The sequence below is a fragment of the Mastomys coucha genome, unplaced genomic scaffold, assembly GCF_008632895.1.
Source record: "Mastomys coucha isolate ucsf_1 unplaced genomic scaffold, UCSF_Mcou_1 pScaffold9, whole genome shotgun sequence".
Taxonomy (NCBI): domain Eukaryota; kingdom Metazoa; phylum Chordata; class Mammalia; order Rodentia; family Muridae; genus Mastomys; species Mastomys coucha.
This window is the reverse complement of record NW_022196915.1, coordinates 27579012-27591997: the sequence shown is the minus strand read 5'-3', so window position 1 is coordinate 27591997 and position 12986 is coordinate 27579012. Positions and strand designations below refer to the sequence as shown.

General features: G+C 46.4%; 1 protein-coding gene across 1 annotated transcript in view; it reads right to left on the bottom strand.

Moving 5' to 3' along the window:
• Positions 1-1783: 1783 nt before the first annotated feature.
• The window catches only part of Mat1a (methionine adenosyltransferase 1A), an 18495-nt gene continuing 7292 nt past the window's right edge, over positions 1784-12986 (bottom strand). Inside the window, exons 5-10 of the mRNA XM_031361651.1 lie at positions 11300-11412; positions 10802-10945; positions 5161-5379; positions 3888-4070; positions 3428-3561; positions 1784-2173 (exon numbers count right to left, since the gene is read on the bottom strand). Coding sequence (XP_031217511.1) covers positions 2071-2173; positions 3428-3561; positions 3888-4070; positions 5161-5379; positions 10802-10945; positions 11300-11412 — 896 coding nt within the window. The 3' untranslated portion in view covers positions 1784-2070. The remainder of the gene's footprint in view (positions 2174-3427; positions 3562-3887; positions 4071-5160; positions 5380-10801; positions 10946-11299; positions 11413-12986) is intronic.

Genomic DNA, 12986 nt, shown 5'->3' with positions numbered 1-12986 from the left:
CCTTGGACATACATATACATACCATAAACTGCAGGTACAGTGTCATTGATCCTTGAGTTTTTATTTGCTATATTATCATCAGGTAACATTAACAAATAATGGCTTTGTTTCATATGAAAATGTTGAAAGAAAAAAAAAAGAGGCTCATTATTCTTAGGGTTAAAGCAAGTACACAATTCTGGATTTTTATTTCGATAAAGCTTAAGTTATAGGAACTCAGCCTCTGCACACCCATCCTTCCCTCTACTGTGAGGAACTTGCCTCCCAGGCAGCCCCAAACCCTATGAAGAGACTCAAGCTTCTATGTCACATACAACTTAAGGATCTGTTAACTAATGGGGCTTTTGCCTCTGCTGTTTCCTCGCCCTGGTAGAAAGGGGAAAGCTGGGCTCTGTCTAGTCAAGGCACAGATGCAAGGTGTCTGCTCCTTGATGAAGCTGCCCAGCCCTTCTCCTAGTCAGAACCATTGCTAGGAGCCAGGCTCTTCCTGAACCCATGTTCTTGGGAGCTATGAAGGCAGTATGCTGTGAGGAGGCCTCAACTAGGGACAGGTTGGATATGTGGTGCTGATCATGATGGGACACCTAGAAATGTGGTTCCCAGGACCCTGCTGGACAGACATGTCTTGCAAAGGCTACCTGGTAAAAGCCAGTTCTCGTGAGATCTCGGCAACTTGTCGACTGCTTGGGGGCTGCCTCTACACCTGGAACACTCACTTCCCCAGCAGCATTTAGACTGCATAAGCATGAGGGTCCAGGGAAGGAGAAAGCCTTGAAAGGGTCAGGGTCCCCTATCAGAGGCTGGTTGTCTGTGCTGGAACAACCAGCTGCCTCTCCTCTGTGAGGAGGGAAGCACATGTGGCTGTCTATGATTAGAACCCATGCCCAGAGAACCCGCACACCTGTCTTTCAGTGTTGAGGGCCAGGACCATGAAACTTCCTCTTAGTTCGAGACTCCAGCCCAGCTTGATAGGCTAAGACACCCAACTTTCTTTAAACCCTCTTCCAGAACAAATGAGACACTTATACGTCTCCATTTTGATTTTGTGGAACACTTTCCAGGGCTCACAAAGAACCACTAGGTTCTGCCAGTTGGTGGTGGCACACGCCTTTAATCCCAGCACTTGGGAGGCAGAGGCAGGTAGATTTCTGAGTTTGAGGCCAGCCTGGTCTACAAAGCGAGTTCCAGGATAGCCAGGGCTACACAGAGAAACCCTGTCTCAGAAAAAAAGAAAGAAAGAAAGAAAGAAAGAAAGAAAGAAAGAAAGAAAGAAAGAAAGAAAGAAAGAAAGAAAGAAAGAAAAGAACCACTAGGTTCATCTCCTAATTCTCAAGAAATCCAGGCCTTAAATAAGTAGCCACAGCCTCAAGTGAATCCCTTTATCATCACTCTGGTCATCATCTTGTTTGGGATGCAGATGTGAGGGCTAGAGAACTCCTAGATCCATTTCTTGGCTCTGATACATGTGGCTATAGAAACTTGTCAGAGCTTCCTAGACTCTCTGAGCCTCAGTTTCCTGTCTGTTAACGATGGATAATATTGTGTTGTGATGAAGAACACACAGCTCAGTCCCTCACACAGTGCACATGCTCAGGGGACACTGGCCGTATTTTATGTAGCAGATTCCTAGTCTCAGAGGGACCCTTAGAGAGCCCAGGCTCAGGATCTCTCGTTGAAGACGTGAAGGGGAAGCCAGAGGTCTGTAAAATAGATTCATCTGGGCACATGTCCAGGATGGAGGAAGAGATGGCCTGGTCAGGTTCAGACTATGGGAGGAGGTGAGGGAGGGATCTCCTGCAAGACAGGAGTAACTTTTATACAAAATTAACATTGCTGTCATCTGAGGGACAGGCAGGGAACAATGACTACCCTCACAAGGAAACCTGATAACCTAGCACCAGAAAGCCACCTGCCATGTCATTCATAAGATGTTTGCAGATTGGAAATTAGGTGAAGCTGGCTTTGCCCTGAAGGTAGGAGGCAGGGAGGGCACTCTTCGAGAGATTAGGAAACCAGGGAGTTGAGATCCTGAAGAGGTGAGTATGGGACAGAGCTAAACTTGCAGCAGCTCTAAAACACAAGCTTCTTGGGGACCTCCCAGGGAAACTCGCTTCTCCCGAAATGGCCGTAGCATGCAGTCTTCTGGTAGATGGGTTTTTTCAGATCCAAGTCCCTGCACAGTCAGAGGAGGCAAAGATCATTTTTATTTTTTTATTTTATTTTTTTTAGATATTTTCTTTATTTACATGTAAATTTCTCCATTCCCAGTTTCCCCTCCAAAAAACAAAGAAACAAACAAAAACAACAAAAACAAACCCCTGTTGCCTCCCACTTCCCCATGCCTGCCACCCCACCCTCTCCCACTTTCTGGCCCTGGCATTCCCCTATACTGGGGCACAGAACCTTCACAGGGCTGAGGTCCTCTCCTCCTATTGATGATCGAATTTGCAATCCTCTACTATACACATGCTGACTGAAGAATCAGACTCCTCCATGTGCAGTCTTTGGTTGGTGGTTGAGACCCTGGGAGCTCTGAGGGTACTACTTAGTTCATATTGTTATTCGTCCTAAAGGGCTGCAAACCCCTCAGCTCCATTGGTCCTTTCTCTAACTCCTTCACTGGGGACCCTGTACTCAGTTCGATGGATGGCTGTGAGCCTCTACATCTGTGTTAGTCAGGTACTGTCAGAGCCTCTTAGGAGATAGCTATATTTAGGCTGGCTTGCCCTTCCTTCAGTCCCTGCTTCATAGTTAATCTCTGCAACTCCTTCCGTGGGTATTTGGTTCCCCCTTTTAAGAAGGAATGAAATGTCCACCTTTTGGTCTTCCTTCTTCTTGAGTTCCTTGTGGAATGTGGGTTCATTTTTAAATGGGAAATGGTGTATGAGCTCTAGGCATGGTCCTAGGAGAGGCTTTCCCTCCCACACCTGTACCCTATCTACTCCACACACTCCACAGTGTTATCCTGATTAGGTTAAGAAGTGGAAGCTCCAAGGTCAGAGACAGCTAAGCACTAACACACCAGGACCAGGGTAGGAACTCTTACCTGAGGTAACTTTCTCTACTGTACTCCACTGGTTTAGCAGAGGCCAGTGCTCTCATGGCCAAGAACCAGAGAGTAGGGATGCCATGATAGCATGTAGGAAAGGACTTGCCTACTGGCTTCCTAGACATCTGGCCTGAGGTGCTCTAGCTGCTCAAAGATGGACTCATCATGGCTACTCTCTGCTGAGCCTCCTTCTGCTGGAAACCAGACACCCCAAGTTGGGGGCATGTACTGATCTATGAGTCCAGGCACTATGCGGAGGGGCCAGGCATTTGGGCCCCTCCTGTTATAAGTGTTTGAAAAGACACTTTATGTTTGGGTGTCCACCTGAGTGCAGGAGTGGGAAGGTCCCAGGCAAAGGCAGCATGATGGCACTTTTACCTGACAATAACACCGGGCCGGAGGTCAAAGTTCTTGTTCACCACCTCTAGCAGCTCCCGCTCGGTCTTCTTGGAAGTCCCATAGGTGAAGATGGAAATGGACAGAGGTTCTGCCACGCCAATGGCATAGGACACCTTCGAGAAAGATCTGGCTCAGGGACTGAGCCTCTCACACACTTTAAAGAGCAGAGGCAGCAGGCACCACACTTCTCCTGCCAACAGGACCCCTACCTCTCCTGCCCAGCAGCCCTCTGTCTTCAGGTGTGATCTCTCCTTCCCTAGTTTTCCAGGGCTCCAGCCACAGTAGCCAGTGCAATTTATGCAGAGATGCAACCAATGACAAAAAGAAGGCTTTCCCACTGGGCCGGTATCTCCTTACTCCAGGCTAGGCTAGAGCCTTTCACAAGGACAATAAGGAAGGGCCAGAGTAGGTGGGGGGTTGGGGGGGAGGGGCAACCTACCTGAACAAGTACTCTCCGGCAGAGCCCGGCCTTTACCAGGGACTTGGCCACCCAGCGGGCAGCATAAGCTGCTGAGCGGTCCACCTTGGTGTAGTCCTTTCCAGAGAAGGCACCACCACCATGGGCACCCCAGCCTCCGTATGTGTCCACAATAATCTTGCGGCCCGTGACTCCTGCATCCCCCTACAGAGGGAGACAAATGAACAAGAGATGAGAACCACTGACACGGAATGCAGATTGGGCAGAAGAAAGGACACTGAGTCTCGTGTAGGCATTCTCAAAGGCCCCCTTTGAAACCATGAGTTCTCTTGTCTGAGTCCTTCCTGGCACTGACCAGCTATAAAAATCAGGCAACTGGTCAAGCCTCATTGGAAAGGTCAGGAAATGGGACAGAGGTCATCTGGGGTCATGCCTTCAGTTTTGAGTCCATCATAAGTAGCCATCCACCTGCAGTAGGAGTTGTACTGCAATAAATACAACGCCAAACTGTCATCCTGGCCAGTGCCACCATGGCACTTCATAAGTGTGCTCTGTGCAGCAGCAGCAGCTCACAAAAAAAAAAAAAAAAAAAAAAAAAAAAAGAAAAAAAGAAAAAAAAAGAAAAAAAGAAAAAACCCACCTTTAAATGGAGCTAGATTTAGCAATTTGGGGAGAATCCAGTTATTTTAAGCCTATTTAGAGAGTCATATTTCGCACTTACCTATCTAGACTTTGAGACATCCTTCAAGAAAATAAGGAATTTACCCTTCTGCCTTATCCCAGCACTATTTGATCATAGGACCTATTATGGGGGCTCAACCTTGTGACAATCCCCTCAGTTCTGAGAATCCCTATGCCCCCAGTCCTGTGTACATATAGGAGAAAGGGGCAACAGCTGTATCTGCTTTTATGGAACTCACCTCTGCTGTCCAGGCAATAATAACTGGAGACCTCCATAGCAAATTTCCAGTAAGTAAGGCCTGGGAAAGTCAGGCATGAGCAAGCACTACAGATAAGTGAATGCCTGACCAAGTAAGGAGAGATGTTGGTAGCTGTGGGCAGGCATGGTGGCATATGGAAGTGGGAGATTCCTATGAACATGTCCCCTTTTCCCATATTGACAGATATGCAGAGTATCTCCAATGTAGGCCAAAGTTCACTGAGTATATTTAATTCATGGGCAGACACTGCTGAGATCCTCAGAACTACATCTTGTCATCTGTGTACTCCAGGACAAGAGCAGTCCAGTCATTAAGACACAGCCACAGGGCCTTATGCAGTGATAAATACGCACCTGGGGACCTCCAATGACAAACCGCCCACTTGGCTGCAGGTGGTAGACAGTATCTTCATCCAGGTACTTGGCCGGCACCACAGCTTTGATCACCTGCTCCTTCAGGGCCTCTCGCATGGCCTCCAGCGTGATGTCTTCATTGTGTTGCACAGAGATGACGATGGTATGGATGCGCACAGGGATGACTGCACCATTATCCTGCATGTACTGAACTGTTACCTGTCCATCCGGGGGAGATACTGTGAGGCCCAGGCCTGAGCCGAGGGCACATGGCTCTGATCTCCAGGCACTGAGCTGGAAAGGCCATTGAGGACAGAGGGCTACTTGCCAGGCTCTTTTTCTCTGTCTCAGAGGCTCTATAGGCCAACAAATATAGCCATAGCTAAAGTTCATTTTTGGTCTTTCACATTCTAGGAGGCAGGAAGCATGTCCTCCAGCGTGAGGCAGGAGGCAGCCTGAGCTCCTGAGGGGTCAAGAGAGGTCCCTCTGTCCCTAAAGACTCTTTGGAGACTGAAGTTGACACCTGTTTACAATTGTTAATTTGCTCTAGACTGTGATGACTGCATAAGACACACATATGTGGCACAATCTTTCAACTGTGATGACCAGAGACTGCTAGTGCTAAGGACCCTCTCTGGTCACTTCCCATGGACTTCACCCACTTCTATGAATAAACACAGGAATTCATTCGCAGAGACAAGGGTACCTTGGTCCTAGAATGTGAAAGACCAAAAATGAACTTTAGCTATGGCTATATTTGTTGGCCTATAGAGCCTCTGAGACAGAGAAAAAGAGTCTGGCAAGTGGCCCTCTGTCCTAAGTAAAGGATCCTAGAAGTCCATTGTGACCAGCAGTCTTTGCCAGCTGACTGGTAAAAGAGACTCTAGTCAGGACTGTTAAGAAAAAAAAGCGGGGAGCAGAAAGCTCTGAATCCCTGTTGTCTTGGTGCTTTGACAAAAGAAGGAAAAGTGGAGCATACTTGTATAGGAGTCAGAATCCTGCTTATAAGGTCCTGTCAGACAAGCCATGGAGACCCCTCAAACTTTCACTTCTACTATGTCCAGTTCTGTTTCCATCATATATATTACCAATTAAGATCTAAGATATCACAGTGAGGGAAGTGTCATGCCCCCCCCCACTTTACAAATGACATAAACTAAGAGATCAGAACTTGTCAGTTTGTGAGGAGCCCAAGATCCAGACCCTGCTCAAGCCGAACCAAAGCTTGTCACTCCCACTGTAGCACAGACAAAATGCTCTGTAAAGACTCTGTCCTCTAATGACATGTCACTGGGCACAGATACGTGATATCTTGGGTGGCAACGAAAAACGGGTAGGTCCCCTTGGGTTTGCAAAGTGGAAGGGCTGGTGGGCAGTCAGCAGATGAGGAGGTCAAGTAAACACAATGGGTGAACAAGCGTTGCATGCTAGAAGCCATGGCATAAATTGGTCATTTATGTTGCCCATTCAAACACTTTGGTCAAGATCACACGCAAGAGGTGAGTTCTGACCCAGAGACTTATAGCCAAGGCTCTGTTGAGCAGAAAGTTGCTACTTAAGACCATGAACCATCTGCTGGATGACAGGGCTCATGCTACCTGAGACAATATGTACCTATCAGAGCAGTATCTACACAGCTTAGGGTCATGAGATGCTTGCAGCAGTGTGCCTATATTATACCAAAAACCTGGTATAATATAGGTCTGGCTGGCTGACTAGGTGGCATGGAATACTTTTCTATCCTAGGGCCCAGTTAGGACCGTGCAGCAGTCAGTCCCTTGCTGAGGCTGAGCTGCAATATGATCTCTGCTTGGCCAAGGTTCCTTAACCATCCAAAGCCATCTGTCACTTTTGAGTCTTTTAGCTAAGATTAAGTATAGCCAATGGGCTATCAGAATTCTGCTTGGTATCCTGCTGGTCCAAAAAGCAACAAAGAGACATCTAGAGGAAGAGACAGAGAGAGCTCTGGCCACCTATCATCTGACCCTAGTGAGATTGGAAGGTACACAATCATTGAGGACTAACCATTAAATCCTCCATGGGAATTAAACTCACATAGGACTGCAGAAGGGGGAACTAGAGTGGGGGTGGGGACTCCCAAGAGAGGAGACCCTTGTCAGACTCGAGGATCAGAGTTATCTCATGTAGCCTTGGGAGGCAATTCCGCAACCTAGATGTTTTTCACTGAGACCTGCTGTCCCATCCCTACTGGGCAAATACCAGGCTGCATCTTTGCAGAACTCCTGGAACGGGTTGGCAGAGCAAAGGCCCAAGCTCTGCTCTTATCTCGTCATGTCAGCAGATACAGGGAAAAACACACTATGGAAAACAGAGCTCTGCCCTGGTCCAAAAATAGCCACTGGACTGCCAGCCCTGATTCTCAGTATCAGCAGCAGCAATTTGTTCAGGTGGAAAGGCTCATCCTGATCACAGTCAACACAGGTGACAATGGAAATCCTTTACAAAGAGGCTGTGGAGGAGGCGGCCAGCTACTATCCTGGCATAGCACTCCCTGCACAGAGACAGACTTAGGAGGCACTGGGCTGTCCAGTGTCTCCTTGCCCCCCTGTGACAGGCATATATACTGCATCTTATGGAGACTCAATGCATCCTCTCAGGAAAGGGCATGCCATTAGACTCCCACTGTCCCTCAGAGCTCCTAAGACTTGAAAACCTCTTTCTTGTGCAGGGGAAACGAACAAGATCTTTCTTACTGTAGCTACAGTAGCTCAAATCCCTCCTTCTGTTCCTCTCTTACCAGAGGAAAAGGAAACTTCATCGTGCCTGTTGTCTTCTACCCACCCCTATTCTGGGGTTGTTTTTTCTGTGGAACTCCACATTTCCTTTTTTTTTTTTAATTTATTTATTATTTATTTATTATAAGTACACTGTAGCTGTCTTCAGATGCACCAGAAGAGGGTGTTAGATCTCATTACAGGTGGTTGTGAGCCACCATGTGGTTGCTGGGATTTGAACTTATGACCTTTGGAAGAACAATCAGTGTTCTTACCCGCTGAGCTATCTCACCAGCCCTGGAACTCCACATTTCTAAACCTGTTCTTCTGGTGCCACCACAGTCTACGTGTTAGCTCTTCTGTCCCATAACCTCCAGCAATACCTGAGAGATGGCCCCAACTCCACCTTGAAGGTCATATGAATAGCACAGGAAGCCCTAAGAAAATGTTCTATTAGGACCATAAGCACACTCAGTTGCCCCAAGTGGAGCTAGTGTGATACTTCTGCCCAGAGAGAAGATGGATCTTGGTGGCTAGAATAACTAGACACAGCTACGTGCACTATATTGGGCCATAAAAGCATCTATACCAATCCCAAGTATGAGGTGGGGAAGGAGGAAAAGAGGAGGAGGAGAAAAAGAGGGAGAGAGACGGGGAGGGGGAGGAGAGAGACAGAAAACAGTCTGGTGGGGGGACACTAGTAGCATTCAGATATGGGCATTGCTATCCCCAAATAAAAACCACAAATACAATAAAGGATGGTGTACAAGCCCTACGAACCAAGGATAAGCTAAGTGGGATGATACTGGAAACACTGAGAAAAGGGCTGGCAAAGGAAAGTTGTGGTGGAATACTATGAAAGTATGAATTCTGGAATGACAAGTGGATTCTGCCCTCCTCTCATAGGAAGTAAAAACCTATAGAGAATTCTGAAGAAGTGGTGAAGATGATGAAAACTTAACTGCAGTTCTCAAGCAAGGAGAACCTTCTAGGGGCATAGAGTACTGTTGCTGGCTTGGTTGAAGTAGGGACCAATCCAGGAAAGGCTGGGCTGTGGTGAGAGGGATGCTCTTCTGGGGAAATATGAGACAATAGTTCCATGGAGACAGATGGCACCAAGCCGGCCTGGGGAACATGTAGTGCTCTACCCAGTCCTCGGCTGAGTAAACGATGACTGTGAGCAGCATGTGGTAGGCTCTCGGCCTGTGAGCCTGCAAAGTGAGTGAGAAATGGGGCTGATGATGTGGAGGGACCAAGGTTGGAAGATTCAGGAGCCAAGTGTGTGAAGAGATGGAAAGGACATGTAGGGGAAAGATGTGCCAAGACCTTGGGATATCACACTTTGGAACACAGAAAAGGAGTCAGGGCAGGCAGCCATTGGCCAAAAGCCATCAGAAGACTGAAGAGTGTTAGGGAGCCTCCATGTGTGCTAATGTTTGCATCACCACTGTCCTTCAAATAGAAAAGGATTTCATCATGATGGGGAGGAGGGAGGTCATGGCTCACGGGGCTCGAATGGGACACATCAAGGGTAAAGACAAGGAAAGGGGTCCTAGAGAGACAGCCTGCTCATGGTGGGAAGGCCTGTGTGCTCATAAAGGCAGGGGCCACCGTGTCTTTAACTGGTGAAGAAGTAAAACTGTGGCAGGAACTGAATTACCATCAAAGTCTACATATGCTAACAATATAAAAATAGAATAATTTTTTAAGTCTGTCTGATTTTTTGAATAATTTTATAATATATTTTGATGAGGGTAAGGATGGGAAATGTGTGTAGCCTGAAAGAGTTTGATAAGAATCACTTATTTAAAGTGATTCTTTTCAAAGTGGATAATGCTTTGGGTACCCAAGTAGAATATTTTCATCTTAAAAATATCATGACTAAAAGGTGCAATCAACCACTTCCTAATTAGATTTGAGGCTCCCTCCACAAGAGGAAACTCATGTCTGGAACGGTAAACCACATGGCTGGGGAGAGTATAGGCCCTCGTGAGGAACCTACTACTATTGTTTTACTAAACAGACATTATGGGAAGCTGCCTTCTAAATATTTGCATTTATCCTTCTAAATTGCTAATATCTTAACCTTGGTTGGAGAAGATCCTGTCTAGAGTAGGTGTTGACAACACAGAGACTCATAGCTGATCCAAGTGCTGAGGATAAATGATCATGAGAGTGCCTATCCCTAAATGGAATGTTCCTATCTCCTTGAACATTCAGGGAACAAGATGGAAGAGGGGGTGGAAAGAATAAAAGAAGAGCCAGAGGTCAGGAAAGAGTGGTATGAAATATTGTCTTCTGGATAAAACATGCACCTATAAATCCACGGGAGCTTTGGCTATCTGCATGCTATCCGCACAAGGATGGGCCCATCAACATCTCACTATGGATAGGAGAGAGGCTCATAACATCCTACTCTCCCTGAGGAACTGTAGGCAATAAATCATTAGTTACCTTTATTCAAATAAGAAACCCTTCACCCATGTTCATGCAAGCAACTGTAATTAAATGCAAAGAAATACAAAAAAGGGGGAGGGAGGACTTGTTAGAAAACAGGAGGGCTTGATGGAATTGGGAGAGAGATAAGGGAGGATCACAGGGCATATAGCCAAGCATGTGGGGTATGTACATGTGCATATATGTGTGTCCGTGTGTGTGTGTGTGTGTGTGTGTGTGTGTGTGTAACAGCATATAACCAAGTATGTGGAGTGTGTATATAACAGAGCATGTAACCAAGCATGTGGTGGGGGTTGTAAAAGAATGAATTAAAATATAGGTATTTTAAAAGCATTCTGGCAAGTGACAATAAATATGTATTATGTGAGGAAAAGTACCCAGAACCAAAATTATTTGGTATAGTTGAAGTTCCTGTGGAGAGGTCTGCGGGGGTGATGGAAGCAGCTCACCTGAGTCTTAGAATCAGGTCTCAGCCAGGGAAGGACACCAGAGCGCCTCAGATCTGCCATCCGGGTGTTGAGTTTGTGAGCAAGCACGATGGTAAGGGGCATGCATTCCTCTGTCTCATCAGTGGCATAGCCGAACATCAGACCCTGGAGTAGGACAGCTGCCTTAGAACTCAGAGCAGCAATATTCTCCAAATCTCATATTTTGTTTGGTGCTTCAACAGTTCTGCAGTATCTCTCACACACATAGAACACTGCTGTGTTTGGCATTTTAGAAGAAGGCATTGCCAGCATCTGTCATCAGCAATCACAGGCTTCTACCACACTGCCTGACACTGCTGCCAGGTAGCAGTGCTCCACCTACTGCAGGCATCACCCTCCCCAGCTCTACAGAGTGATGAAACCACTCAAGAAAGTAATTAACTCAGCAGGTTTCCCCTCACAGATCATAGCTCAGTCCCAACATACCACACTGGCCCACCCCTCACACAGTTGACATACCTGATCTCCTGCGCCGACATCCTCCTCATTTCTGTCTAGGTGGACACATTGGGCAATATCTGGGGACTGTTGCTCCAGAGCCACTAGCACATTGCAGGTCTTGAAGTCAAAACCTGAGCAGAAGCAAGCCGAGTAGGGACGTGTGTCAAGACAGGACTATAAGGTTCTTGGAGAACTTCTCACTCACTGGTGTGGCGTTTAGTGTTAGGGGTGGTAGCCTCTGGTTCACAGTTGAGGCAAAGGGTACTGAAAGCCTTGGTATTTGCCTCCATGGTCATGTAGAACTCTCTTAAAAGAGAGATTCTCCATGATATATTTTACTGTATTCAATTACACTTTGGTTTGTTTGGGTTTTTTTTAATTGTATATCCTACACAGAAATGTGACAACCCATAACAACGGCAAAAACCAGATAGCATCAAGGATATTCTGACTGATGAGCAGGTGAGCAACATATGGCCTTGCTCCCCTAGGTATCCCAGAGAACCCTTCAGAACCCCACTTGAAAATCAAAGAACTAGCAAGGCACTTTTGAAGTGAAGGCAGGAGGTCACTCTTGATTAGTCTGGATTACTTTGGACCCTGAGAGAAAGGAAAAGAAAAAGGGGGATGGAGAGAGGAAGGGAGGGAGGGAGGGAGGGGGGAGGGAGGGAGGGAGGAGAGAGTAAAGAGAATATCACTGCAATGATTGAAAGTCAAGGGTCTTGTCATTTAGAAGCCCAACTACATGCCTTGCCCACATATATGTGTATATGTATATATGTGTATATATTTATTATTTACACACATGCTGAATAATAAGTACCATGTATATGAACCATCAAGAGAGACTCCTAGAGCTGGGATCCTTTGCCAAAGCTACAACTATGGAACCAAGTCCCCATCTGCAAAGCTTCAGTACAGAGTTGAGGTGCACCTCTGCACGCTATGTGGTAGCTCAAGGAAGCCTCATTAGTAGCAACCCCTGTCAGGTAGCCAGAACTCCTTTAGAAAACAAACTTAGGAACAGCCTTAAGCATTATGTACTTTTCCATCCCCCCTAGGTATCTCTGGATGGAATGTTCCTCCTCTGGCTCCTCCCCATACACCCAAACTTGAATAGCTCCCAGCTAGTGTCCTTGGACATTTACCCATGCAATTCTACTCCTGTATTGCATAAGATGAAAAGAGATTCACACAGAACACCTCCAAGTTGGTCAGATGAGGCCATGCAGTCCCTCTATCCCAAGCATGTGGTTTTCTTTGCTCTTTGCCTTCCCCTTGCCCCAACAGTTCCCCAGTGAATGTTTTTGATGTAGAAATCGATGAAAAGTCTTTAGAGAGGTGCCAAGGGGCTCTGCTCTGTGTATTAAGCTATGTCCATTTTGCCTAATCATTGAGTCAAAATAATACCTCTTCCCAATGCTGAGTTCACTTTTGCCATAGTTGGGCTCTGTCATTTAGCCCTTTCTAACGAGCATTGCCTTATGGACATTTTCTTTGTAACCTAATGCAAGGTGTGGTATTGAGTAAGATATAGATGCACATAAATAAATTGACTTCTCAGGGAGAAGCTATACATAAGGTCGTTCTTCAGGATGATGGGTTCCTTCTATAAAGGCCACACATCTTTCTTTTTTTAATATTTATTTATTATTATAGATAAGTACACTGTAGCTGTCTTCAGACACACCAGAAGAGGGCATCA